This window comes from Dama dama, chromosome 11 (assembly GCF_033118175.1).
Source record: "Dama dama isolate Ldn47 chromosome 11, ASM3311817v1, whole genome shotgun sequence".
Classification (NCBI taxonomy): Eukaryota; Metazoa; Chordata; class Mammalia; order Artiodactyla; family Cervidae; genus Dama; species Dama dama.
Window position 1 is genome coordinate 59,995,737 of NC_083691.1, and position 27,841 is coordinate 60,023,577.

General features: G+C 41.3%; 1 protein-coding gene across 2 annotated transcripts in view; it reads left to right on the forward strand.

Moving 5' to 3' along the window:
• The window catches only part of LOC133064859 (E3 SUMO-protein ligase RanBP2-like), a 58,694-nt gene that overhangs the window by 23,651 nt on the left and 7,202 nt on the right, over positions 1-27,841 (forward strand). For both annotated transcript variants that reach the window (XM_061155359.1, XM_061155360.1), the window contains exons 8-23: positions 1,612-1,699; positions 3,436-3,645; positions 5,120-5,301; positions 5,385-5,560; positions 5,722-5,845; positions 6,441-6,602; positions 6,870-7,007; positions 7,084-7,230; positions 8,076-8,255; positions 8,337-8,420; positions 10,269-10,404; positions 13,666-13,760; positions 14,576-19,169; positions 21,794-21,964; positions 22,575-22,667; positions 22,965-23,143. In XM_061155359.1, coding sequence (XP_061011342.1) covers positions 1,612-1,699; positions 3,436-3,645; positions 5,120-5,301; positions 5,385-5,560; positions 5,722-5,845; positions 6,441-6,602; positions 6,870-7,007; positions 7,084-7,230; positions 8,076-8,255; positions 8,337-8,420; positions 10,269-10,404; positions 13,666-13,760; positions 14,576-19,169; positions 21,794-21,964; positions 22,575-22,667; positions 22,965-23,143 — 6,759 coding nt within the window. The remainder of the gene's footprint in view (positions 1-1,611; positions 1,700-3,435; positions 3,646-5,119; positions 5,302-5,384; positions 5,561-5,721; positions 5,846-6,440; positions 6,603-6,869; positions 7,008-7,083; positions 7,231-8,075; positions 8,256-8,336; positions 8,421-10,268; positions 10,405-13,665; positions 13,761-14,575; positions 19,170-21,793; positions 21,965-22,574; positions 22,668-22,964; positions 23,144-27,841) is intronic.

Genomic DNA, 27,841 nt, shown 5'->3' on the forward strand with positions numbered 1-27,841 from the left:
GTTGACACAGTCAACTGCTGTAAACATTGGCCTTTTAAAAATTGAAGTATTGTTGATGTACAATATTTTATAGGTTACAGGTATGTAGTACAGTGATTCACGATTTTTAAAGATTATACTCTGTTCATAGTTATAAAATATTGGCTGCATTCCCTGTGTTGTATATTATACCCTTGTAGCTTATTTTATACACAGTAGTTGTCACCTCTTCACTCTGATACGGTCCCCCTCCTCCCAACAGTAACCACTAGTCTCTGTTCTCTATGTCTGTAAGTCTGTTTCTTTTCTGTTGTATTTATTAGTTTGTTGTATTGAACTTTGACCTTTTTAAATAGTAAAAACTACATCTCCCTCCTGATTGATTCTGCAGGCTGATTGAATGGTAGGGTTTTCAGACCCTTGATTAGGGACTGCGGTAGTTCTAGTGAGTTCAGTTGGTCTCTGACTTACAACAGTGGCTTGACAATGGTGTGACAGTGATACCCATTCAGTAGAAACTCCACTTTGAGTTTTGAATTCCAATATTTCCATATGAGCACAGAAAACATAGCCTGAGTACAGCACTGTTATTTATTCTGATGCTTGGATGTTAGTTCATTCTGTAGCTGTACCATAGTTTGGGTTTCATTAAACCGATGCCCTAAAACCGAGATATTGCTATGCTACTTCAAAATAATTCTGCAATGACTACCTTGTGCCATTTCCCATGTGAAAATTTGGGGGTGAAATGAGTTCGAGTGACAGATGGCAGGATCAATGCGTATCTGTGCATTTATAATATTTTGAGCTATTGCCAAATTTCCAGTCTCACAGAGGTTGTACCAAATTATACTGCCATTCCCAATGTAAGAAAATCACTAGAGCTTTGACACCGTTACACCCACTGTCTGTGTAGTTACTTTCAGGATGGTAAGTGTTCATTGGCTGGGACCCAACATGTCAGTGATGGACATTTGCAGCTTTTCAAGGTAGCCTGTTTTATTTTCGGATAATTTGGTTCTTAGTGCTTCCTTATATGGAGTAAAAATTTCTCAAGCCACTACCCATTGGTGGTGTTCTTTTTCTTTTGGTGTTACCTTCTTTTACAAGATAAATTTTCTTAATACTCAAAGGCAGCTGTCATCTTCTCACCATTCTGTTTACTTGTAGTTCTTCCATCTCTTCTTCATAGGACAGGACTTGGAGCCCTTTTCTTGTCTAGGTTGTTCCCATTACCCTGGTGGTCTCTCAGGTGGTCTGCGCTCTGGAAGGGTATGGCGTTTCCATGTCGGGGGGGTCCAGTGCTGGGTGGTGGAGAGCTGTCATCTCCCAGGCTGCTCCTGGTCTATCTGTGCAGGGTAGAAAAGGTTTCCAACCAGGTGCTCTTGTTTCCCCAGCTGTAACTCCAACTTGTTCTTAGTGGAAAGTAATTTCTCATACATGCTCTTTGTAGGCATCTTTTTTAGATTATCTAAATTCCCCAGTTCCCAGTGTTTTGCAGTTGGATTCCCAACTCTCTTTAACCATTGACTGTTTATTCATTATTGAAGAAAAGTACAGTGTAACAGAAAGGAACATTTTACTATTAGAAATGTATCACTAAATTAAGATTTTTGATTCTAAAATGATTAGGTTCCAAGACCAAAGACTAAATTAATAAAAGGAGAATCTGGACAAAGTCTACTGGAAATGATGGCCTATGATCGTCTGAGCCAATCAGGTACTGGTAACGTTTAACTGATTTTATTTTAAAAAGAAAAAAGAACTTTTTCCTTTTTGAACACATCTTAGATAGTGTCTTCTCTCTGCCCAGGAGATAATTTGTTAGAATTTTCTCTCCTTGCTATATTGAATTAGGGAATGGGAGGAGAGAACGAATGATAAAAAATGGTATAATCTTTAAAAGGAACAAATATTGTTTGCTTCTGTGTGGAGAAACTCTTTAACCCATCCTTAATCTAGCTGCTAGAATCTCCATCCAGAACATTTTAAGAGCACCTCTGGAACTAAGAATCAGTTACTGGTTTGCTAGCCTTTGGGGATAAAAGGTGAGAAAATTAGGGATCTTTCTCTTCAGGAGCTGACAACTTAGAAACAAAGACAGAAGGTGTATATTCACATACTGTTAGGCTGTTGGAATTTGTAGATTTACTCCCAGTTCTTACTATTTGGGTTGGATCCTAAAGGTCTGTTACACTCTCTGGCTTTCCTAAGGCACAAACTTGAAAGTGTTCATGTGGCCAGTGAGTCAAACAGTGAACTGAAGGCTCTGTAGGGAAATGTTTCTGTAAGAGGCAGTTTTGATGTAAAGTTGAAGGGCCTTCATTAAGAGTTAGGAAATGATCTTAAATCCGACTAGCTGTAAGCTGGAGTCTGTAGGTAGACTGTTGGTCAAGGCTCCTCTGTCCCACAGCTTACTTCTTTATAGGAGACAAACTTTGAGTCCTTGAAATGATCTTTTGTTTTTTTCTTCGATCTCCCTTCTACATTTGCAGAGAGTCACAGTTTGTAAAATGAACTGTGTTGTACTGTCTTTGATCTGGGCCTGCTGAGCTTGTCTCTGCAAATTTTTGAAGAGATAATTGTCTGATAGTAATGACACCTGACTGACCAGCAGAATTACAGAAAAAAAGTTCTGTTTTTTTTTTATTTCAAGCAGCCTGATTGTGTAAAATTCACATAATGATATTATTCACCTATTTTAAGTGTACAGTTTAGTGGTATTTTTAGTATGTTCACAAAGTTGTGTGATCATCACCATGCTTTTAGGATATTTCCATTACCTCATGAAGAAACTTGGTACCCATTAGCAATCACTCCCCATTTCCCTGCAAACCACTAGTCCTGGGCAGCCGCCAGTTCTCTGTCTCTTTTATCTCTCTCTGTGCTGGACATTTCATATATTGAATCATACATGCTGTGGTCTTTGGATCACTGTCTTCATTTACTTAGCATAGTGCTTTCAAGGTACATCCATGTGTACTTGAACTAGAACCTCATCCAAGGAGTGTTTTTAAAATAGGTTCAAATCTGTGGAATCATAATCTCTGGGACTGGAAGTCTAGAACTTAAACAGAAAGATTTTGAGCTCTTTTAAAGGATGATTCTGACCAGCCAGATTTAGAAATTTGGTTATCAGGACAGAAAATTTGAGCTTGATCCTATTCTCCTTTGGCCACTTGAATCCCACACTTTTCCAAATGGAAATCCTTTTGGGATTTTTTGCACACATTTTTTCCTTTCCTTTTACTCTAGCACATAGACACAGATGCTTTGACACCTGTAGTCTATTCATTTTTCACATCAGCACCCTTTTGGGTCCAGCTGTGGTTGTTGGGCTGGAGGATTCATTCTGAGAATGTCATGTTATTTCCGCTTAGGGTAAGTGAATGAAACTGTTGAGAAATGTAACTTTAATCTATGTTTTTTAAATGATGGAAATAATTTGTTTTTCAGGGCATATGCTGCTAAACTTAAGTCGTGACAAGCAAGACTTTTTAAAAGAGGTTGTAGAATCCTTTGCCAACAGGAGTGGGCAGTCAGCTTTGTATGACGCTCTGTTTTCTCGTCAGTTACCTAAGGATAGCTCTTTCCTTGGTAATGATGATATTGGAAGCATTGATGTACAAGAACCGGATCCTGATGAATTGGCTAGATATGATGTTGGTAAGTGGTATTTTTCTAAGGGAAGACTTTGCATTTTAATCCTTTTACACCAGGAGATATATAATAGCAACAGGGGGATTATCCAGAAATGACGACTTAATATTTTTGTGAATTACTTTCAAGGTTTATGGGGGGAGGGTAATATGAGGTGTTGGTAGTGGTTGTGGTAGCATGTGCTTTTCTTCTGAATAGTTCTGTACATGTGATTGGTGTCATGAATTCTCTCAAGTATCATTTTGGTGCTAATACAATCTTTTTAATGAAGTAGCTATAATGTACTTGCCAGTTTCCGTCTGGAAGCTAAGATGTTTCCAATTTTTTCACTTACATTAAAAATACTGATGACAGTTTTTAGGTGTCTCCATTTCATTTTTTTTTCTATACAGGTTCCTAAAAACATAATTACTGGGGTAAAGTTGATGGACATGTTTGTCTTGCAAATTGCTGTATTACCAGAAAGCTTGTTCCGTTTTTATGCTTTCATAAGCCCATAAACTTTTTTAATATTGAATTTCTTAATTTATTAATGTAGTGGTATCCCACTGTTTTCATATTTCTTTACCGAAAGGAAGATCTATTGTTTTCAAGATTTATTATTGGATGGCTATTCTTTTTTTTTTTCCCCTCCAATTTCTCCTTTATTTATTTTTTTTTCAGTGGGTTTTGTCATACATGGATATGAATCAGCCATAGATTTACACGTATTCCCCTTCCCGATCCCCCCTCCCACCTCCCTCTCCACCCGATTCCTCTGGGTCTTCCCAGTGCACCAGGCCCGAGCACTTGTCTCATGCATCCCACCTGGGCTGGTGATCTGTTTCACCATAGATAGTATACATGCTGTTCTTTCAAAACATCCCACCCTCACCATCTCCCACAGAGTTCAAAAGTCTGTTCTGTATTTCTGTGTCTCTTTTTCTGTTTTGCATATAGGGTTATCGTTAACCATCTTTCTAAATTCCATATATATGTGTTAGTATGCTGTAATGTTCTTTATCTTTCTGGCTTACTTCACTCTGTATAATGGGCTCCAGTTTCATCCATCTCATTAGAACTGATTCAAATGAATTCTTTTTAACGGCTGAGTAATATTCCATGGTGTATATGTACCACAGCTTCCTTATCCATTCATCTGCTTATAGGCATCGAGGTTGCTTCCATGTCCTGGCTATTATAAACAGTGCTGCGATGAACATTATTTTACCTCTGTCAGTAGATTTTGTTTTATTGAGTTCTAGTGAGGCTCTTTTTTTCCTTCAAAAGAACTTTTTCCATCAAAACTGTTTTTCTTAAGAACATTAGACTTTGCTTATAGATTTTCCCTGTACTCTGATATGGAAAAGGAGTTATAACATTAAGGTACATTTAATATTACTATGAGTCAGTTGTTTATGTTGGCAAAACTGATGGCACACAAAAATTTCCAAAACCTCAAGCCAGTTTTTTGTTTGTTTGTTTGTTTGCTTTCTTTCAGGTGCCATTCGGGCACATAATGGTAGTCTTCAACACCTCACCTGGCTTGGCTTACAGTGGAATTCATTACCTACCTTACCTGCAGTTCGAAAATGGCTAAAACAGCTTTTTCATCATTTGCCCCAGGAAACCTCAAGACTTGAAACAAATGCACCTGAATCAATATGTATATTAGATCTTGAAGTAAGCATAGATTTTAATAACTTAAATACCATGAACACTTTTTTTTCCCCTAAATTGATTTTTTTTTCTTTTTTGGTAAATAGGTATTTCTGCTTGGAGTAATATATACCAGCCACTTACAGTTAAAGGAAAAGTCTAATTCTCACTGCAGCTTCTATCAGCCTCTGTGCTTGCCACTGCCTGTGTGTAAACAGCTTTGCACAGAAAGACAGAAAGCATGGTGGGATGCAGTTTGTAATCTAATTCACAGAAAAGCAGTGTAAGTAGTAAAAAAAAAAAAAAAAATTCCTTTAACTTAACTGCACAGGGACTTAATTTAATTCTCATGTAAAGTTTTAATTACCATGTGATGATTGACATATGTGTAAGTGTTGAACTGCATGTTTATAAACCAATTTCATTAAATAAAACTTTTTTTAGACCTGGGACCTCAGCAAAATTGCGACTTCTAGTTCAGCGTGACATAAACACTCTACGAGGCCAGGAAAAAACTGGCCTTCAGCCTGCTCTGCTCGTGCACTGGGCAAAATGCCTTCAGAAAACGGTGAGTTCACTGACGTGGAGCAGTTTGTAAGAACATTATCTTAATTTTTTTAAATGACATACTTGACACTGAAAATTTTTTGGTTTTAAAAACAGTAGCAGCATGTTCATATTGTGTCAGGTGAAATCTTATTTTCTCAGTCTTGCCACAAAGTAGTTAGTATAGTTTGTATGTATGTGCTTAAGAACAGTGCCTAGCACAGTAAATGTTACCAGGTATTAGCTGTTACTATTACTTACAGTTACCAACCTGAAGATTTTTTTAGCAGTTGGGTGGCACAAGGCTCTATAGGTAACGGCATTATAGACCTTGCTCAATATTTGAGGTCTGTTCTGTGGCACCTATAGCAACTTCACGAAAAAAGAGGAGGCTGCCCGATTGGGTAGTGTCATTGGAGGTATTTCAAAATTGGGTCTAGAATGAGTGCTGGTGGTAAAGTGCTTAGTTATTTTAGAATTTGGAAAGGTGAGCATATGACTTATGAGATTTTATTTTGCCTAGGATTTAAAGTTTTAGCCAGTTCAGAACATCTGAAAATGAGTTTTTGAATCTGTTCATTTGTGTCTATTTGTGTGCTTCTAACTTTGTATTTTAGGGCTGTGATCTTAAGTCTTTTTATGATCAACGAGAATACATAGGCAGAAGTGTTCATTACTGGAAAAAGGTTTTACCATTGTTGAAGATGATCAAGAAGAAGAGCAGCATCCCTGAGCCTGCTGACCCTCTGTTCAGGCATTTCCACAGTGCAGACATTCAGGTAATGGAGAGTCCTGTCGTGAACTAGCTGGAGGTCTGGGCTTCTAGTTTATAAATAAGGAAATGGAAGTAGAAACTGCTTATATTAATTGCCCGACTATTGAATGGTAGTCTTGTTTTCTAAGTCCACTGTCTGTCACAGATGCAACATGACAGAGAAGAACACTGAAATGCTGATCTCATTAGATCGTGTGAAATCCTTGGGAAATATTTGGGTTTGATATTCTGGGTAGAGGCAGCTTGACTGAAAGTTACCCAATGTGTTTAGGCATGTGAAATTGGTGAATACGAAGATGAAGCACACGTAACATTCGCTATGTTGGATGTAGTTAATGGAAATATAGACGATGCTATGGCTGCTTTTGAATCTATTAATAACGTCGTTTCTTACTGGAATCTTGCACTGGTAAGTAGTGTGGTAGTTGAATTAAAGGGCTTTTGTTTTAAAACATAATTGTTTCATAAAGCACTCCTGTGTATAGCTTTTTCACAGAAAAGCAGAAGACATTGATAATGATGTGCTTTCTTCTGAAGAACAAGAAGAATGCAAAAATTACCTGAGAAAGACCAGGGACTACCTGATAAAGATTTTAGATGACTGTGATTCAAATCTGTCAGTAGTTAAGAAAGTAAGTTGCAGATTTTATTTTCTTATTACTGCTAGCTAGGTGATAAGGAATTTTGCCTTGATTTTATATTTTGGTAATTTTAAAAATGCTTAGCGATACCATATTAATGCACAGAAGTGGGGTGTTTAAATATTTAATCAGTAATACTTTGCCTTAGGTTTGTGTGTGTGTGTGTGTGTTTAAATGTGGACATTTAGGTTTATACCATTAAAAAAATGCTTGTTGGAGAATTAGAAAAGGCTGGCATTTATTTTTGTTACCTGGCGATGTATTCAGCAAATGTTGCCACTGAGACTAGTTCTGTGTGGACTCGGCAGTTAAACATGTTAATGAAATCGGGTGGTTGCCCATGATGTTGGGACGTTTCTCCCCTCGTCACTGTCTCCTGTGACCACCTTTCCCCAGCTGTCAGCAGTTTGAGGCTGTTGTGATGGGATTAACCTCAATGACATTCAACCTTCCACCTGTTTTATTCGTGAGTTTGTGTTGCTGCTCTTGGATCAGGGTTATGTTTGGTTCATGCCAGCTTCTGTGTTTCTCCTCTCCTCTCATTCAGAATCAGTGAGTGAGTGGCAGTGACTTACTTTGCTCACATGGAAATACTCCCCAGTTAACATTGCTCTGCCCTTGCTGCCTCCATCAGGAGGGGTAGACACAGCATGGACTTGAGGGTTAGGAGACTTTAGATTGCACAGCATTTTCTGTGTGTTGTTACATAAAGTACAATGTGCTTGTCACACAGAAGTATGAAAATGTAAACTAGTAAGATAAAAATTTTAATTTGAGAGTTCTTCTGTTGGTGATTTTGCAGACTAAAGATGTTGATTCTTGCCTTTTATTTCTAGTTGCCTGTGACCCTGGAATCTGTGAAAGAGATGCTTAATTTAGTCATGCAGGAGCTTGATGAGTTCAGTGAAGGAGCGCCTCTTCATAAAAATGGGTCTTTGCGAAATGCAGATTCAGAAATGAAACACTCGACTTCATCTCCCACCAAATTCTCTCCATCACCAAATAGAAGTTATAAGGTAAGTGGAAAAGAGAAGTCACTTTACTGCAGAATGTGTATTCTAGATGTTTTAAATACTGTTTCATTGTTATTTTTTCAGTATTCTCCCAAAACACCACCTCAGTGGGCAGAAGATCAAAATTGCTTATTGAAAATGATCTGCGAACAGGTGGAGGCCATTAAGGTAAATGCCTTGATTTTTCTAAACTGTGCCTATCTTATTCCAAGATTCCTTCCTTGACCACTTTCTCATTCATTTCTAACACTGTTCCAGATGTTCCTCTGCTGCATGACTGTAGAATCATACTGTGTTTCACATGCTTCCGTCTTGACATTAGCTTATTTTTGAAATTACTTATGTGTCTTTATCCTCCACAAGATATGACTCTTTCAAAGATGGAGACTCATATACAAACCATGGCCCTGTTCCCAGCATAGAGGAAGTCCCCAGTGATTGAGTGAACTTATCGAGCTCTAGTCTTCATACCTTGGTTTGTGAGATTATAGCTCACACTGCCTAGTGTATGTCACATTTATAGCTAAGACTTCACAAGTGGTCTAAACTTCAAAGGGTCTCTCTTTTTATTACTTCATATGAATTTGACTTAATTATGTAAAGACGCAGGTGTCTGTACATGATTGTGCTTTAACTTTATGAAAGTGACCTCAACTGTAGCACTCAAAGGAACTTTACTTCTTTGGAATTGGAGGTACAAGTTGTTTCATGCTCATTGACAAGAACTAAATCATTCATGCTTCTAAAATCATGCCAAGGAAAGTCTTCAAACCTGTATTTTTTTTTTGCACTTTTCAATTTGCATAAGAATTTTGTGTGTTAATTTTGTATAATTGTGACTTGCATGATATTACATGCTGACCATGTAGATTTCTGGCACCTACATGGTGTTCTTGTGTGCCTGGAAAGCTAGGGTCTAATACTGACTGCCATTGATGCACAACTTTGGGTCAGGCACTTCCTTAGCTTTCTGTCTGTCTTCTCATACATAAAGTGAGACTTGTCGAAACTAATTTTCATCATGTGTTCTAGTTGTTTGAGTTTTAACATTATGTTTATAGCTTTAATTGGATGTTTAAATCTATGTTCCAGATACTAGTGGTGACCAGTTAAATTTTCCAGCTGATTCCATTTGTTTCTTACTTTCAGATATATACCATCTGGACTAGACACAGTATAGATGATGAATGGGAAAAAATTTATTTAGTTTGAAAATTTACGATGTATTTTTTACCTTAATAGTTACAGGGTTTGTTTTTTTTTTCCAGGAAATTTTTATTCCTAAAATACTTTTTTTTTTTTTTTCTCCACACCACTGGCTTGCGGGCATCTTGGTTGCTATCCCCTTCCCCCCACCCACCCAGGGATTGGACCCAGGGCCGCAGCAGTAAGAGCACTGAACTTAAACCACTAGACTGCCAAGGAATTTCATCTGAAACACTTGTAGAAGAAGAGGGTAGCCTTGCTGGATCTGTCTCTGACCTCATTATTATAACTTATTCCTGAAAAGTACCTGCCTTATAGGTTCTGGGGTTGGGGAGGTGTTGGCCTTTTTCTTGTCTGATCCCTAACCACTGGCTGTCATTGGAAGGCTTAGTAGTTGGTGCTCGAGGGCTTACTTGCTCTGAGGCATGTGGAATCTTCCTGGAGCAAAAGGATATAACCCGTGTCCCCTGCATTGGCAGGCAAATTCCTATCCATTGCACCACTAGGGAAGTCCTAAACAGAACTTTAGAAAGATGAAGTAAATGTAGAATGGAAAGGGAGATGAATCCATTTTTTAGGTTAGAGCTGACTCTAGATTGAGTGGGTATGGTAGTGATACTAAGGAGGGAAAAGAATGGGAGCAAAAAACAAGCTTTAAGAAATTAAGAATCATGTTTTACATCAGCATCCTGGTGCTCAGATCTGACTGTGGAGTATGGACTCTCTGAAGGCATCATCAGGTATTAAATTTGCTCTAGCACTGTTTATGCCATGATATAACTGCTTAAAACTGTTTTCTTCTTCCAACAGAAAGAAATGCAAGAGTTGAAACTAAATACCAGTAGCTCAGGGTCCCCTCATCGTTGGCCTCCAGAGAATTATGGACCAGACCCAGTGCCTGATAGTTATCAGGGGTCACAGAATTTTCACGGGGCCCCACTGACAGGTGAGTTGGCAACTGAATAATCCCAGGTGTTAGTGACGATACTGTACTGCTGCCTCCTTCAGTTAGGTAATTTGTGAAATCACCTTGTCTGTATGCCTTAATTTATTACATGTTTGTGTCTGCCTATATGTTGCTTAAATTTTATTTGTTGTTACCAAGATTTTTTATAACTCCAGAAACAAAATAAGCTTTATCTGATCCTGTTTATGTAAAGGCTTAGAGAACCCTTTACTGCACATCTCGGAGGAGCTGAGACTGAGCTGGAACTATGCCTTATATTGGAAAAATGTTAACTGATAGTATAATTCGTTAAGAGGTGCCTAATTATGAAACTAAACTTTGGGGAATTATTTTGATGACATTCGGAGAGGTCTGGCAGTCTTGGGAAATCTTTCATATATGGAAGGAAAGAGTTTGAGCTAGGGTAGAGTGGATTTTTAGGTTGTACTCGTAATTAGCTCTCTGAGCCAGTTCGTCTATTTGAAACATAGAAATAACACTTGCATCGCATGGTTATTGTATTTGTATAGGTGGGGGGTTGTGTGTGTGCGCATCAGGCATTTACTTAGAGTACGCAGTAAACATTCAGTGAACCACAGGGCACAAGGCAGTTGCCCTGTGGGTTGTCTGTGTGCCAGGGTGCATTGTGTATGTGATTTCATTCAATTACAGTAACCCAGAGTGGGAGATACCATTATGAATTCCCATGTTTAGATGAAATGGGCTTGGAAGATTAGGTGACACCATTATTGTACACGTCGCTATTGGTAGAGGCTTCAGACTCTGGTGCTCTGATTTCAGGCCACGTGCCCCCAGGCAGCCAGAGTGATGATGAAGACAGGGTTTTTCACGTGGGACAGATTCCTGAAATGGAGGTAATTAGATTAATTGGTTTTAGTTCAAAAGAAAGATTGGGAATGGTGTGGCCCAGTTTAGTACCTTAGTGATGGTCCCTAGGGTCTTCCTCAGAGCAGCTTGTTGTCTTCTCATGACAGTGTCCTTCAAGTGCAACAGGTAACAGAGAAGATCTTTGTGAAGTCAGACTAATGCTGTCAATCATAGGTGTGGATGTGAGGAGCCTGCCAGATTTAAACATTGCCTGCCTGAGGTGCCATACACCATGTTGAACCTGACTGGCGGGTACGGGCTCATGGCTGGCTTCCTCTGGGGCTTTCTAGATGCTGTGTGGTTATCACTGGGCACCTTTTGGGTCACAATTTCTGTTTCTTCTTTGTGCATAGGAGGTCTTCTGGTTGTTAAACACACATCTGAACATAACATTCACATTGTCTCATTTTATTCTCGAAAGTACCCTGTGGACTGTGTAGATGCAGCACACCCTCACTTAACAGGTGAGAGGAATGGAGACCCCAGGGGGCTGCTTGACAGTCACAGTCGCAGGCAGCTCTGGCTCAAGCCAAGAGTCCCAGCTCCTGACCACCCTCCTGAACTCACAGACGGTTTCCCTAGTGAAGGTCCAGACGTGCCAGGGTGGCCCTTGTCTGCTGATAGTAGATGACTGAAAACCATCAGTAAGCTCAAATAAGGAAATGCTCAAAAGTACTGATGAGTGTAAAGAAAACTGGAAGCTAATCGTGTCACATAGAGTTCTGCTACCAGTTTGGAGCATTTTTTTCTGGTCCTTTCTCTTTGTATTCATAAGGAATTTTTTATGAGATTTTCACTATATTAGCATTTTGTTCAGAGATGAGTAAGCATGTGTTTTAAATACTACTTTAAGTTCTGAGCATTTTTCTACTCAGTATTCTTTGATGGTACCATTAATGAACACGAGGACCCCATCACACACAAGCTCTGCAAGTTTTACTCCCTGGTTTTTATTTCCCTTTGTTGGTGTTGTAATTATTGCTGTGAACACAATCCTAGGATTCCAGGGTTTTATAAGATTTCTTGTGTTGGGGAATTGCTTTCCTGAAAAACTGTGCCAGTTTTATACTTTTACACTTTTTTTTTACACTCCAGGATCTGGTAGTGCCTGTCTGTTCACACTCTTGCCAGTTATTAACTATTATCGGTTTATTAAAACCTTGCCAATTTTTAAAAGCAAAAATATATCAGCTTTTAAATTTTTGGTTTTTTAATACTAGGAATGTCTAGCACACTTAGCTTTCATGAGTTACCTATTCATTTGGTGCTTTTTTTCTATAGGATTTTTTGGGTAGGTTTATCTTTCACTCTCAGTGATAAAGTCACTAGTTAAATTTCAGATGTTATAATTCTTAGCCCATATATATCCATCCACTTGTTCTGTGTTCTTTGCCTATTTTATCCCAGGAATGTTTCAGAGGAGCCCCTGCAAGCAGCGCATTAGTTTCCTTGCTCAGCTGTGGGCTTCTCCAGTGGCGCTGCCTCTGTGTTACTGTGCAGGGAGCACAGGCGGCCTGGTTTACCCTCACTGGGCCTTTGCAGGACTTTCCAGAGCCGGCTGCTCAGCACCTCTTGGGTCACAGTTTCCACTTCCTCCTTGCGTAAAGTTATAAATGATCTTTAAGTTGTTTTGTTTTCTGGTAAAACTTTCATAGACCAGATCAGGCAAAGTCTGTTGGTTGTTTTTACCATCAACAGGAGTGTCTTCTAGTTGTTGGTTTCCTGGTGACAGACACGTACACAAAGCAGGTGGGGCAAATAGTTTGGGCACTAGCTTGAGTATTAGTCGTGTTGTCGCCTGTTTATTAAGCCAAGAAGCAGATTTTGTGTTACTTTGGAGATCCTTTATATGAATTTGCCAGGTGATTTTTGACCTGAATGTTGTTGCTAGCTTGAATATAAAATGCAACCTTGTCATTCTGCAGATTTTCAAGCCTCACTTCAAAATTGTGGCCCTGAGGCCATCACATTTGTTTTGGTTCCTTAAGTCCTTCCTGTGGCCACTGTCTCCCCCATATTCATGATGTGGCAGGACTGTGTCTTCATATCGAGCCCCTCTTTCTCAGGAAGGGGGCCCACCACTCCTCTTAGCTCCTTCTGGTGCTCGCTGTGGGGGCTTTCTTGGTGCCCACCTGCTACTGCCCTCACTGCTCCTGTTACACTTGGCAGTTGTTCTAGTTTGTCATTTGATAATCATCTTTATGGTGTATTTTGATGTATAGAAAAATTTTAAAAGTCTGTGTAGTTAAATCTTTGATTTCTACTGCTTTTGTATTTATAGTTCTTGCCTAGATAGTGCTACTTGCAGCATAGATTTTTTTTTAACAGTGTTTTCTTTCTTTTCTTTTTTTTTTTCTTGTTTTTTTTTTTTAGTTGCAACTACTGGCCATTCAGTATGTTATAGTCAGTCACCAGCATATAATACCCAGTATCTACTCAGACCAGCAGCTAATGTTACTCCCACAAAGGTAACAAAGGAATAATTTATATTTATAAATATCTCCTTTTTAATTGTCCAGGCTTCCTACAGATTAATTCAAGAAGTAATTAAACATTAAAAGTTAAATGTCCCATGAGGTATAGATATTTTAAATTTCTCTCTGGATAGAGAAGGTATGTTTCTTAGTTATCTAATTTTAATACAATATGTGTGAACATCTAGAATATTTTTGAACAGGAGTGGTGGTGGTGGGAGCTTCATCGTCCTGTGACAGAGGCAGGACTGTGATGCACTCCCTGGAGCACTGTGGGTGGCACTCGCAGGCCTAGACACTGTGACCAAGTGTCCATGGAGACCAGCCCCAGCAGAGACTGGGGTTTGGGTGCACCCAGGCCCTAGCTCTTAACTTCTCTGTGCCTTATGTATTAGAATGATACTAGTGCCTTAGTTTGTAGGGTTTGAGAATATTAAAATGAGATGCTATGTGTACACAGAACTTGAAACTATGCCCAAGTGGCACATGAACAATTGTCAGTGCTCATCGTCATCATCATCATTATCAACATCATTGGACACTGTGTTTAGGAGTGAGGAAGGTATTTATTCTACGGATATAGTGTAGGAGAATTAGATGTGTAAGGTGCTGTTTTTGGTTAAGGCGATTTTTGGGACATGCCAAGAACTAGAGCTGTAAGTATCCTTGTAGCAATGTCTTAAGAACACACTGTGTGCTCTAGTGGTGTATTTATACTCATGCTTGAGGTTCGTGAGAATTGGTTTGTATCAAGGTAAGCTATAGTTTTATGGACAGCCTACAAAAGTGTTCACTTTGTCTTTTTCCAGGGGCCGGTTTATGGCATGAACAGGCTTCCACCTCAGCAGCACGTCTACGGCTACCCCCAGCAGATGCACACACCGCCCGTGCAGAGCTCATCAGCGTGCATGTTCTCTCAAGACATGTATGGCCCCCCGTTGCGTTTTGAGTCTCCTGCGACAGGAATTCTGTCACCCAGGGGTGATGATTACTTTAATTACAATGTTCAACAGACAAGCACAAATCCACCTTTGCCAGAACCAGGTTATTTTACAAAACCTCCACTTGCAGCACATGCTTCAAGGTCTGCAGAACCTAAGGTTTTAGAATTTGGAAAAACCAGTTTTGTTCACCCGGTGCCTGGTGAAGGAATGAGGCCATCTCTGGCAGCACCTGCACATACAACACAGCCGACTCCTTTCAAATTTAATTCAAATTTCAAGTCAAATGATGGTGACTTCACGTTTTCCTCACCACAGGTTGTGGCACAGGCCCCTGCTACGACTTACAACAATAATGAAAGCCTCTTAGGTCTGCTGACTTCAGATAAACCTTTGCAGGGAGATGGGTACAGTGGACCAAAAGCTGCTCAAAACATGGGGCCTCGAAATACGTTCAATTTTGGAAGCAAAAATGTGCCTGGAATTTCATTAACTGAGAACATGGGTACAAATCAGCCAAAGAATTCTGGTTTTCGACGCAGTGATGATATGTTTACTTTCTACAGTCCAGGGAAATCACTGTTCGGAGTGCCTGCCACAGAGCCGGTCAGCAAGGGTCACGATGCTGACGGGGGAAGTGCACAGGGGGACGAGGAGGATGATGGCCCTCACTTTGAACCCGTGGTGCCTCTTCCTGACAAGATCGAAGTGAGGACTGGTGAGGAGGATGAGGAGGAGTTCTTCTGCAATCGTGCAAAGTTGTATCGCTTCGATGCAGCATCCCGAGAGTGGAAGGAGCGTGGAATCGGCAATGTTAAGATCCTCAGGCACAAAACCTCCGGTAAAATCCGCCTGCTCATGAGACGTGAGCAGGTGCTGAAGATCTGTGCAAATCACTACATCAGCCCAGACATGGCCCTTGCCCCTAACGCCGGCTCAGACAGGTCCTTTGTGTGGTATGCTCTGGACTATGCTGATGAGTCGCCCAAACCAGAGCAGCTGGCCATTAGGTTCAAAACGCCTGAGGAGGCAGCCCTTTTCAAGTGCAAGTTTGAAGAGGCCCAGAGCCTGTTGAAAGCCTCAGGAGCAAATGTAGCCACAACCACCCATCAGGCCACGAGAACTATAAAAGAACCCACAGGTCATGACAGTAAGGATATTGACAAATCTGATGGCATAACTATGAATTTTGAATTTCAGGTTGCAAAGAAAGAAGGGTCTTGGTGGCATTGCAACAGCTGCTCACTGAAGAACATGGCAACTGCTAAGAAGTGTATATCCTGCCAGAATCTAAACCCAGGCAGTAAGGAGCTTCTCGGCCCACCATTAGTTGAAACTGTCTCCGCTCCTAAACCCAGCTCAGAACATACACCTGGTAGATCTGCTCTGGTGACTCTAAAGAAGGAAGGGCACTGGGACTGTGGTGTTTGTTTCGTGAGAAATGAACCCACTGTGTCTCAATGCATTGAATGTCAGAGTAAAAAGCCTGCTAGCAAAAGTGGATCTCCACTTGTTAAGCAACCTTCCTTTAAATTTGGCCAGGGAGATCTTCCTAAGGCTGCCAGCAGTGATTTCAAATCCGTTTTTTCAGTAAAGGAGGGACAGTGGGATTGCAGTGTTTGCTTGATAGCAAATGAAGGAAGTTCTGTGAAATGTGAGGCTTGTCAGACTCCACGGAAACAAAGTTCACCTGCCTTCGCTGCCCCAGCACCTCCCTCGTTAAAGTTTGGTACTTCAGAGACAAGCAAGGCTCCAAAGAGTGGATTTGAAGGCATTTTCACCAAGAAGGAAGGACAGTGGGATTGCTCAGTGCAAAATGAGGCCAGCACGGCCGAGTGTGTGGCCTGTCAGAACCCAGGTCAGAATCCGCCAGCTTCTGCTGCTCCAGCACCTGCTTCTTCAGAGACAGGCAAGGCTCCAAAGAGTGGACTTGAGCTGTTCGCCAAGAAGGAGGGACAGTGGGATTGCAATGTTTGCATGATACGAAATGAAGGAAGTTCTCCAAAATGTGTGGCTTGTGGTGCATCTAACCCAACCCAGAACCCTGCTGCAGAAGTGCCTCTCACTTTCCCTGTGGGCTCCACAGCTGAGGCAAGTAACTCCTGTGCAAGTCAGACAGGAACAGGATTTAAGAGTAACTTTTCAGAAAAAGCCTTTAAGTTTGCCAATGCAGAACAGGGATTTAAATTTGGGCATGTGGATCAGGAAAATGCAACTTCATTTAAATTTCAGAGTTCTTCTAATACAGACTCTAAATCAGCAAAGGAAGGATTTAGTTTTTCTGTCCCTGTGTCTGCTGGTGGGTTTAAATTTGGCATTCAAGAGACAGAAAATCAGAAGACTACTGAGAAGTCCTTTGGCGAGGATACTGGTGGTCAGGCTCAGGACGCTGGTGGTCAGAAAGACGGGAGTACTGTGATCTTTGGTCAGACTGGCAGCACTTTCACCTTTGCAGATCTTGCCAAGTCAAATTCAGGAGAAGGGTTTCAGTTTGGCAAAAAAGACCCCAATTTCAAGGGATTTTCAGGTGCTGGAGAGAAGTTATTCTCATCACAAAGTAGTAAACTAGCTGATAAAGCAGACGCTTGTGCTGACCATGAGAAAGATGATGATGCCTATAAGACTGAGGACAGTGACGACATCCATTTTGAACCAGTCGTCCAGATGCCTGAGAAAGTGGAGCTGGTCACAGGAGAGGAAGATGAGAAAGTTCTTTACTCACAGCGGGTGAAATTATTTAGGTTTGATGCTGAGATAAGTCAGTGGAAAGAAAGGGGCTTGGGGAACTTAAAAATCCTCAAAAACGAAGTCAACGGCAAACTGCGGATGCTGATGCGGAGAGAACAGGTGCTAAAGGTGTGTGCCAACCACTGGATCACCACCACCATGCACCTGAAGCCCCTGTCCGGCTCAGACAGGGCTTGGATGTGGTTGGCCAGTGACTTTTCTGATGGCGATGCCAAGCTGGAGCAGCTGGCGGCAAAATTCAAGACACCTGAACTGGCTGAAGAATTCAAGCAGAAATTTGAGGAATGCCAGCGACTTCTGTTAGACATTCCCCTGCAGACTCCCCATAAGCTTGTGGATACTGGCAGGGCGGCCAAGTTAATACAGAGAGCGGAAGAAATGAAGAGTGGGCTAAAAGATTTCAAGACGTTTTTGACGAACGATCAAACAAAAGTCAGTGAGGAAGACAGTAAGGATTCCAGAGCAGAAGCTGCCACTGCTGCCGATGTCAGTGGCGCGCCAAACACTGAGACCACGGGGCCCACCCTGGAGTGGGACAACTATGACCTCAGGGAGGACGCCCTGGACGACAGCGTGAGCAGCAGCTCTGTGCACGCCTCCCCGCTGGCCAGCAGCCCTGTGAGGAAAAACCTCTTCCGCTTCGGCGAGTCTACCACCGGCTTTAACTTCAGCTTCAAGTCTGCTCTGAGCCCGTCCAAGTCCCCTGGCAAGTTGAATCAGAGTGGGGCCTCAGTGGGCACGGACGAAGACTCTGATGTCACTCAGGAGGAGGAGAGAGACGGACAGCACTTCGAGCCTGTTGTCCCTTTGCCTGATCTAGTCGAGGTGTCCAGTGGGGAAGAAAACGAACAAGTTGTTTTTAGTCACAGAGCCAAACTCTACAGGTATGATAAAGATGCTGGTCAGTGGAAAGAAAGAGGCATTGGTGATATAAAGATTTTACAGAACTACGAAAACAAGCAAGTTCGTATAGTGATGAGAAGGGACCAAGTATTAAAACTTTGTGCCAACCACAGAATAACTCCAGACATGACTTTGCAAAATATGAAAGGGACCGAAAGAGTGTGGGTGTGGACTGCATGTGATTTTGCAGATGGAGAAAGAAAAATAGAACATTTAGCTGTTCGTTTTAAACTACAGGATGTTGCAGACTCATTTAAGAAAATATTTGATGAAGCAAAAGTGGCCCAAGAAAAAGATTTTTTGATAACCCCTCACGTTGCTCGTTCGACCACTCCCAGGGAGTCACCTTGTGGGAAAATGGCTGTCGCTGTGCTGGAAGAAACCACCAGAGAACGAACTGATTTGTCTCAGGGTGATGATGCAGCAGACACAACCTCAGAAGTTGGCGGGGTGTCTGGCACCCCTGAAACAACAACAAAAGCAGTAGTTTCACCCCCAAAGTTTGTATTTGGTTCTGAGTCTGTTAAAAGCATTTTTAGCAGTGAAAAGTCAAAACCATTTGCATTTGGCAACAGTTCTGCTACTGGATCTTTGTTTGGATTTAGTTTTAACACACCTCTGAAAAATAACAGTAGTGAAGCCAGTTCAGCAGCCCAGAGTGGATCTGAGAGAAAAGTGGAACCTGGTGGTCGCCAGGAGTCGCAGAACTCTGATCTCAAACCGGCTTCCGACGGCAAAGTCAAAAACACCTCTCCTGCTTTTCTGAAGGAGCAGTTCTCAACCAGCCACACGTTTAAAACTCCAGAAAAGGGTAAGCGCTTGGTCTTTAGATGAGGCAGACTTTGTCTTCCTCTCCCCCTCTCTCCCTCCCCACTTTCCTTCCAAAAATATGTCTGTGTGGGTTGTTTTCTTCCCTAAACCGGTTTAGTGGTGAGTGAGTAGCAGCAGCAGAGAGCGTGTGTGCACGTTGTTGAGGAGATGTCGGCTTCAGGGAGACATGTCTGTCAGCAGAGCACAAGAACTCACCTCAGCACTGGGTCCAGCTTAAGGCCACTAGCACTCAAATCATGAGGGTTCACTTGAAGCTAGTGGTTTCAGTAGGTTTGTTCTGCAGTTACTATCCTTATGCTCTTGGACGGTACTGCATGCTCACATTTTAGGTAAGGCAGTCTGGCCATGAGCAGTCTTGGCAATGAGCAAAGAATGAAAGCCTTGGGATAGGATAGATGGATATGTGGGACAGCCACATTGGTGTAAATGGACTGAATCTGGCTTTTATATTTTTAAATTACATTCATTTTAATTCTCAAAATGTTCAGAAATGAAATACTCTTTATTTTCTAGGATTTAATTTTAGCCTTTTTAAATCTAATCCAATGGCTTTTTGGACCAGCACCCCTTCCTCCCAGCCTGAGAACAGAGGTACAGAGCTGGCACTGGCAGTATGCTAGGATGTCTGCTTGTCAGCAGCTGCTGGTGCTCAGCAGTGTAACTGGCTGTATGAGATCAAGTGCCTGATGCTGCAGCGTGCATGTGACAAGGCTTTCGTGACCCCATAACACTGCTGTCCTATTTGGATGTCATGTTTTCTCACATGTTGTACTCCGTTATTTCGAGGTGGATCTGTGTGGTCTTTACCATGTCTGTTTTGTACATCATCATTTTCTCCTGTGATTAGTGAAGACCTGTGTGTCACCTAACCATCACTGTCTGCCTTTGTCCAGACACGGTAGCAGCAACATGTGGACCACAGGGAACCTAGGCTCCCTGGTTGACAAAGATCCTGTGTGTGGAAGTCTGCCCTATTGGAAGAGCTCCCCCGTGTCTCGCTATTCCCAGTTAGAGCAGGCCCCTTGTGGAGTCATGCTGGAGTGGAGTGGAGTGGAGGACTTAGCAGTGCGCTCTGTGAGAGACCCTCAGGAGCAGGCTGTGGAGACCAAGACTCACCCCCAGAAGGACAGCTGTGTTTCAGATGCCACACAGCTGTAGTAATCAAGTGACCACCTATGATTTCTAGGAGCTCAGTTGTAAAGTACACAGGTTGTGCTCCTAACTGCAGCAGCTCTTAACATTTATGATTAAGGATGCAGTCTTTGAAAAGTTGTGTGGCCTGTGTGTGTGTGTGTGTGTGTGTGTGTGTGAATGGTACATACTCGTGCACAGACTCTGTGGACCCTAGCCAAAGAGCCCTGGTCTGGGAGCAAATGCACTGACGTGCTGCTGCGGGACACAGCCCGGTTCTCAGGTGCGAGAACATCCTGATTTCATAGGACCTTAAGAGATGGGGACTTGAGGAGACGGAGGCCCAAGGAGGCCATCTCATTAACAGGAGTCTGTCTCACAGTGTCCTCTCATGGGGCCTGGTCAAGAACTGATGCTCAGTTTTTGTAACAAAGGAGGGAGAGTGAAAGGCTGGTTCAGCATTTAAAAGAGCTGTTTTCTGGATCAGCATCATCCAGTAGAAATAAGGTATGACCAGTATATGTAATTTAAAAATTTCTAGTATCAGCCTTTGAAAATAAAAGGAAACAGGTGGAATAAGAGAAACAGATGAAGTTAAATTTAATAATCTATTCAACTTAGCCCATTACATCCAGAGTACCGTTTCAATTTCTGATCAGTATGAAAAATGAGATTATCCCCCTTTCTTTTTTCCACATGTTCAAAACCCTGTGTGTGTTTTCCCACTTGGAGTACATCTCACTTTGGACTGGTTGCACTTGCAGTGCTTCACAGCCACACTCCATGACTTTGCTTGCTCTGTTAGAAGTCCTTTCTTATAGACCACGACCTATTGTGTGAAGAGTTCCTTTTCTCCCCATCTTTTGCCTTTTTGGTGGTGGTGGTGGTCGTGGTTCTTCAGCAAACAGATGTTGTCTTAGATGCTTACAGTATGATTTACCCAGGGGGTAAAAGGTTTAATTTAATGTTATCATGCTTGGAAATACAGGAAAGTGGATGTAATTCTAATCACTCACCGGCCTTGGCAGTTGTTAGCTTTCTTTGTAGGGTCTCATTGGTACTGACTTTGAGTTAGTTTTGTATTTATACTAATATCTGCTCATGATTTCTTTAATTTTTTTCAGTTGTTGCAAATGCATGGATATTTTGCTAAACCATTTAGTATGCCAAGTATGGTTATGGCAGCACTCTTAAAATACCTTTTAAATTTATAGCCATCAGTAGTATTTTCTTCAGTGGTTAGTTACTGAAAGTAGAATGGATTTCTTTCCTGGTTATTAAGGTTATTAGAACATTTCCTCAGGCTTCTAACTCTCACAGTTATTATGAGCTGTGTCCACATCAGAATGTGTGTTTTCATCAGCATGCTATTTTAACCTAAAAATGAAGTTCCAGGATTTTTATTTTACTTACAATATTGGTATTAATTACCTACCACCTTGTCTTTACCAGTCTTTCTGACTTGTCTTATAGTGGAAGAGAGGAAAAAACCTGAGGATCTTCCCTCTGATGATGATGTTCTCATTGTGTATGAGCTAACCCCGACCCCTGAGCAAAGAGCTCTTGCAAGCAGACTTCAGCTTCCCCCCACATTTTTCTGCTATAAGAACAGGCCAGACTACGTCAGCGAAGAGGAGGAAGACGGTGAGTCTCTTGTTGCTGTAGAGCATTCTGTTCATGCTCGTCGTAGTGAATGAGGCTCATGAAGTTACTTTAAGTCTCCTGGAGCCCCCACCCCTGCTGGTGGTGCAGGTCCATGTTGATTCTAAATGTGTGTGAACAGTCAGTGGATGTCATGGTTAGAAGAGCTGCCTTCGTGTGTTCGCATTCCCCCAGTGTTTGCTGTGAACAGGGCAGGTGTTCTGAGGGGACTGAAAGCAGTTCTGATTTCCCCGGAGTCTCAGAGGGGTGGCTGAGCCACGCAGCAAGAATGGGGTCTGAGTAGGAAAGCTCTGTGGACCCCATCTGAGTTCTCAGGCAGGCGCTTATGGGCTCAAAATAATTTCGGTAGGACATTTGGGCAGTGATTTAGAGGACTGGATTGTAGGAACTGGAGAAAGGCATTCAGAGCCCCAAAATGCCAGAGCAGCTTAGACTAGGCATTTGGGTGCAGAATCAGGAAATTGGTCGCTATTTGGATGTAGGGAGTAAAGGAGAGTGGATGGGCAGTTGCAGATAATTTTCTTAGATTCTTGACTGGGAAATCTCCTGAAAGTTACTGCGATTTCTTTTATTTAATAAATTATACTTTAAGATGAAGATTTCGACACAGCTGTCAAGAAACTCAATGGGAAACTGTATCTGGATGACTCAGAAACATGTAGACTGTCAGAAGAAAATCTAACAGGTATGTAACATTAAAACAAGTAATTTAAAGTGTTTTTTAAAAATCTTCTGTTTAAGGGAATCTCCCAATCTGCTTACATTGGTGAATTCCAGTTTTGCCTTGGTGATTTAAAATATTTAAAAATAATGTGAAGGGAAAACATCACTTCTGGTGGTGCTAGTTCTCCATTAGCATCCAGGGTCTTATTGTTTGGGTCTTTAATATGTAGGTGACATTGTGGGCCATTATTGTGGAGTTGGTTGGGCTTCATCTACTTTTATCTTAACTTTCCTTTGTTTGCATTGCCTGGATTTTCAGATAATGAGAAAGAATGTGTTATTGTTTGGGAAAAGAAGCCAACAGTTGAAGAGAAGGCAAAAGCAGACACTCTGAAGCTTCCGCCTACGTTTTTTTGTGGTGTCTGCAGTGACACTGATGAGGACAATGGAAATGTGGAAGACTTTCAGTCGGAGCTTCAGAAAGTGCAGGAGGCACAAGTAAGACTGTCTCTGGCATTCCTTCTGGCTCAGTCGCCTTTGTTGATGCAATAAACTAGAGTGTTCTTACTTAGCACATGGTAACAGTAGGGTGCATCTGGCAAGTGGGTGGGCGCCTCGGTCAGCTCTGGCTAGAGGATGAGGAACTGTCTTCTGGGCAGAGGACCAGAAGGCCCACCCATCACTGCTGCGTATGTGCTGGGTTTGAGAAGTTGGGGTGGTAGCATGGACGATGCTGATGTCCCTGACAAGGTCTACTGCCATACCAAGAACAGAATTAAGTGCTTCACTTTTTGTGCCTGTTACATGATTCTGGAGTGGGCAGAGTGGATAGGAAATAGCATTTGAAGCCTAGTTTCAATGATCTGTATACTTTGCTTTTTGTAAGCTCATGATTTGACTACTTTCTTAGTTCAAGTATAGTCATTTTAATAGTTCTCAGCACCTTGGTGTCTGAATTTGTGTTCCACAGAAACTAGAATGCTAGTTGTTTATAATTTTTTACAATATTGACATAATCAGAATGGTTCCTTGCTCCTCAAGAAATACTTTTTTAAAAATTGTTGGAAATATGGTAAAAATAAAGTAGGTCCTGGAGTTGGGAATGCAGTATTTTCTTTAACGGATACATGAGAAGAGAGTGAGATGGCCAGCATGCATCCTGATCTGTGGAAGACTTACTGCCCTTCACTGTCCGTTTGACCCTGAGGAGTAGCCAGACTGCTCTCTCAGCTGTCCACCAAGGCTGTGCCGGCTCTTCTGTAGGTGTAAACTTGTTCGTCAGTGCACAAGAGCTAACGTAGACACAGCCCTCCCTCATTTATAACCAGATAGGTTTATTTGTGGAGGTACTATTTAAAGTTTCTGCATTCAGCTGTGCTGAATCCGAAGTGTATTTCCGTCACTGGGCCGTTTCCCTGTCTCAGTGGCAGTGCAGTGTGTGGTTTCTGTCAGTCACCTCTAATCACTGCTGCTGGAGGCATTGGCATGCGGTCATTCACTTGGCAGATGTAGTCCAGTCATACTAAGTGAACAGTGCAGTTAAATATGGCTTCACTTTTCTTTGTGCAAAACTGAAAAATAAACATATTTTTTAATGTATTTCAAGCCTTAAATATAGAACTGAGAAGTAATCTCAGCGCTGATGCACATGCTGAGTTGTACAGCATTTATTCTTTTCCTACTTGTAGTGTACACAGGACTCAGTGTCTTTTGTCAGTGTACTGTGCTGTTCATAGCTATTAAAATATCTTATTTGAGTGACTGTTGTGTTAACATTGTTATAAGTTAAAATCTTTTTGTAAAATATACTGTAACACAATATTCTTTAAATAAAAATCCTAGGGGCTCCTTTTGCCACAGAAACTAAATGTGGTAAGTCATTATAAGGGTGGGAAAAAAAATTGTTTCAGTGAATTGTAATTTTGGAGGAGAGTGCACTTTGATAGACAGAGGTGAAACAGAGAACTAACAGCCATTAAACTAAAATGTTCTGTGGATAGATGTAGATAATATCCTCTTAGGACACATCTTTCCTGCTTTACACTGATTCATTCCTGACCACATGAACTCTTGACATGCGCACTCGTGGCTTAAAGTGCTTGAGCATGCTGTGGTTACAGGTGCTGACTGTGTGCCGGGACTGCCAAGGGTCAGGGTGCAGTGCTAAACGAGGGAGCAGCCTTTGGATTTGTCTACAGGAGTTTCTTGTTCATGGCCTCTTAAGTGGAGGATGTGTTAGGAGCTGAATTATGACATTCCTCTCCCAAGTAATCTAGTCAGCATTTCGGGGGTGACATTTATTGTTGTTTAATTCACCCATTTTCATCATCCCCAAAAGAAGCCCTGTTAACCTCTAACAGTCATCACCCTTCCCATTTCTGCCTGTCTCCCCTAGGCCTGGATAACCACTGATGTACCATTTCTGTCTCTGATTTGCCTTTCTGACATTTCATATAAACATCATAATATGTGGTCCTTTGTGTCTGGCTTCTTTTATTTAGTAAGTTTTTGTGATATATCCACATTGTAGCATTTATCTGTACTTGGTCCTTTAATGGCCAAATAACATTCCAGTGTATGAATTTATCACATTTTATTTATCCGTTCATGTGTTTAATGCCCATTTGGGTTGTTTCTTCTTTTTGGCTATAATAAATAATACTACTGTGATAGCCTAAATCATTTGACACAAACAGAGTGGACTATCGTTTCCTTTTGTTTCAGTCATTAAGAAATAATGACTTTTTTCATTTGTATTTTTCAAGTTCATAAGTAAAATTCACTTTTTGTTGTGTGTATGTTTTCTGTGAGTTCTTACATATGCCTGAGTTCTTGTAATCCCCACCGTAGGCAGCATACAGAATAGTTCCAGACCCCAAAGAATTCCTTCCTACTGTCTCTTTCAGTTCAGATCCCTCCCCACCCAGAACCTCTGCAGCCACTGATCTGCTTCTGTTTCTGCCTTTTCCAGACTGGCATGAATGGAATCATACAGCATGTAAGCTCTAATATGAACTTTTCTCACTCAGCACAGTGCCTCTGAGATGTGGCCCGGTCACTGTGTGTAGTGATAGTCCATTCCTTTCTGCCACCAGCTGGTATTCCGGACATTGTACATTCACTGTCATTAATCCTTGAAGAATGTTGTTTTATTTTGCTCTTTCTAGTTTCTAGTTTAAGTGGAAGCTTAAATTAACTGATTTAAGACAGTTCGCTTCTAATAAACATTTTAAGTTCCTCTAAGAGCTGTTTAGCTCTATCTTATAAGTCTTAATATGTGATATTTTCACTTTCATTCAGTTCAAACTATTAATTTTCCTTGAGACATTCTTTTTGACAAATGCATTGGATAAAAGTATGTTTCTTCTGAATATTCGGTTTTCCAGATGTCATTGTTACTGATTTATAGTTTAATTCCATTATTGTCTATAAACGTATTTTGTATAATTTCAGTTCTTACAGAATTCTTGATGACTGTTTCAGTGGGTGCTCATTGTACACTTGAGAAGAATGTAATTTTTTTTTTGTTTTGCATGGAAAGCAGGTTTTTAAATAGATCAAATCAGTTGATGCTGTATTGTCCAAGTCCAGTGTATCCTTGCTAATTTTTCATCTGCTTGTTATGTTGATTATTGACAGGAGTGTTGCCCAGCAAATCTGCTTCTCCTGTCAGTTTTTGTTGCATGTACTCTGTTAGGGAGTGTTCCATCTGCTTGTTTTCTGGAACACTGTAGGAATTAGTGATATTTCTTTCTTAAATATTTGATAGAACTTACCACTGAAACCACCAGGCCAGGTACTTTTTTTTTTTTTTGCAAGGATATATTAATTGATAATACATTTTCTCTAATAAATATAGGCCAATTCATTTTATCTGTTTCTTCTATCAGTTTACTTTTTTTGAGGAATTGATTGGTCCATTTCATCTGCATTATCACATTTGTGGGCAAAATAGTGTTCCTGGAGTTGAGAAGGTCATTAACATGTATTGCCTATTTAATGTCCATGGATCAGTGTTGATGGACTCTGTTAATTTGTCCAGAGACTTCAACCTGTTTATTAAAAATGTAATGCTTAATCTCCAGATATTTGGAGATTTTTTTCCTAGCTGTATTTCTGTAGTGAATGTTAGTTTAATTCCATTATGGATTGAGCGTATACTTTGTATGATTTCCGTTCTCTTGAATTTGCTGAGGTTTGTTCTCTAGCCTAGAACATGGTCTGTCTTAAATGTTCCATATGCACTTGAGAGGAATGTATGCTGCTGCAGTTCGATGGGGCATTCTGTGGTTTTTTAATTTCTGTTGTATTTTTCAATTCTAAATTCCCGTTGGATTTTCTTTTATGGTTTATATTTGTTTGCCTGACAACTCTCTTTTCATTTGTCTTAAGCATATTTGTCTTTACCTCTTGGAACATTGTTAGAAGCTTTTCAGAGTTTGTCTGATCTTTCAACAGATCATTTCATGACATTCCCCATCCCTGGCCAAAGAGAGCCAACTCTTCTTGGATGCTTTTCTATCTGTGCTGTTGGCAGCCCCAGTTTCTTGGACAGCTCTGTACCCCTGCTGGGATGTGGGTTGATGTGTGGGGGCAGGAGAAAACTCACCAGGTTCTTACTATCAGACTGTCCCTCAGAGCTTGAGAGGCTTTTTTTTCCTAAGTTAAACACAGAAGTTTACTGTAAATATGTCTTCTTCAGAGGACATATTTTATGGTCTTGATTAAAAGTGGATTTGGTAAGGCCAGGATTTCTGATGTCACTTTGCCTGTCTCTCCAGTTGTTTTTATACCTGGGGACCACATGCCATAATGAGGGGACAGTCAGAGAAAAAATCTCTTGATGCCGTCCAGCAGCTCCAACTAGAAACCCTTTCACTCAGGTTCAGTACTCTTTTGTTGGGACGACCCTGTAAGCAGTAGGAAGCAGGTCAGCGAGGGGGCCCAGTCATAACCTCTCTTTTCTTCTCTGCCTAGCCATCCTCTGGCTCAGCACCATCCATTTCCAGAAGCCATCTTTGCCCTGGGGTGGGGTTTCAGAGGAGGTTGTGTGCTCTCAGTCCTTGCAGAGATGGCCCCCGAGGCAGGGACTGGCCATGTTGGCTGGGGGTGGGCCACTTGAACGATGGGCCCCAGGATCCAGTTCCTGCATCCTTGCTGGCAGCACCCCAGCAGCATGTGCCAGGGCTTGTGGCT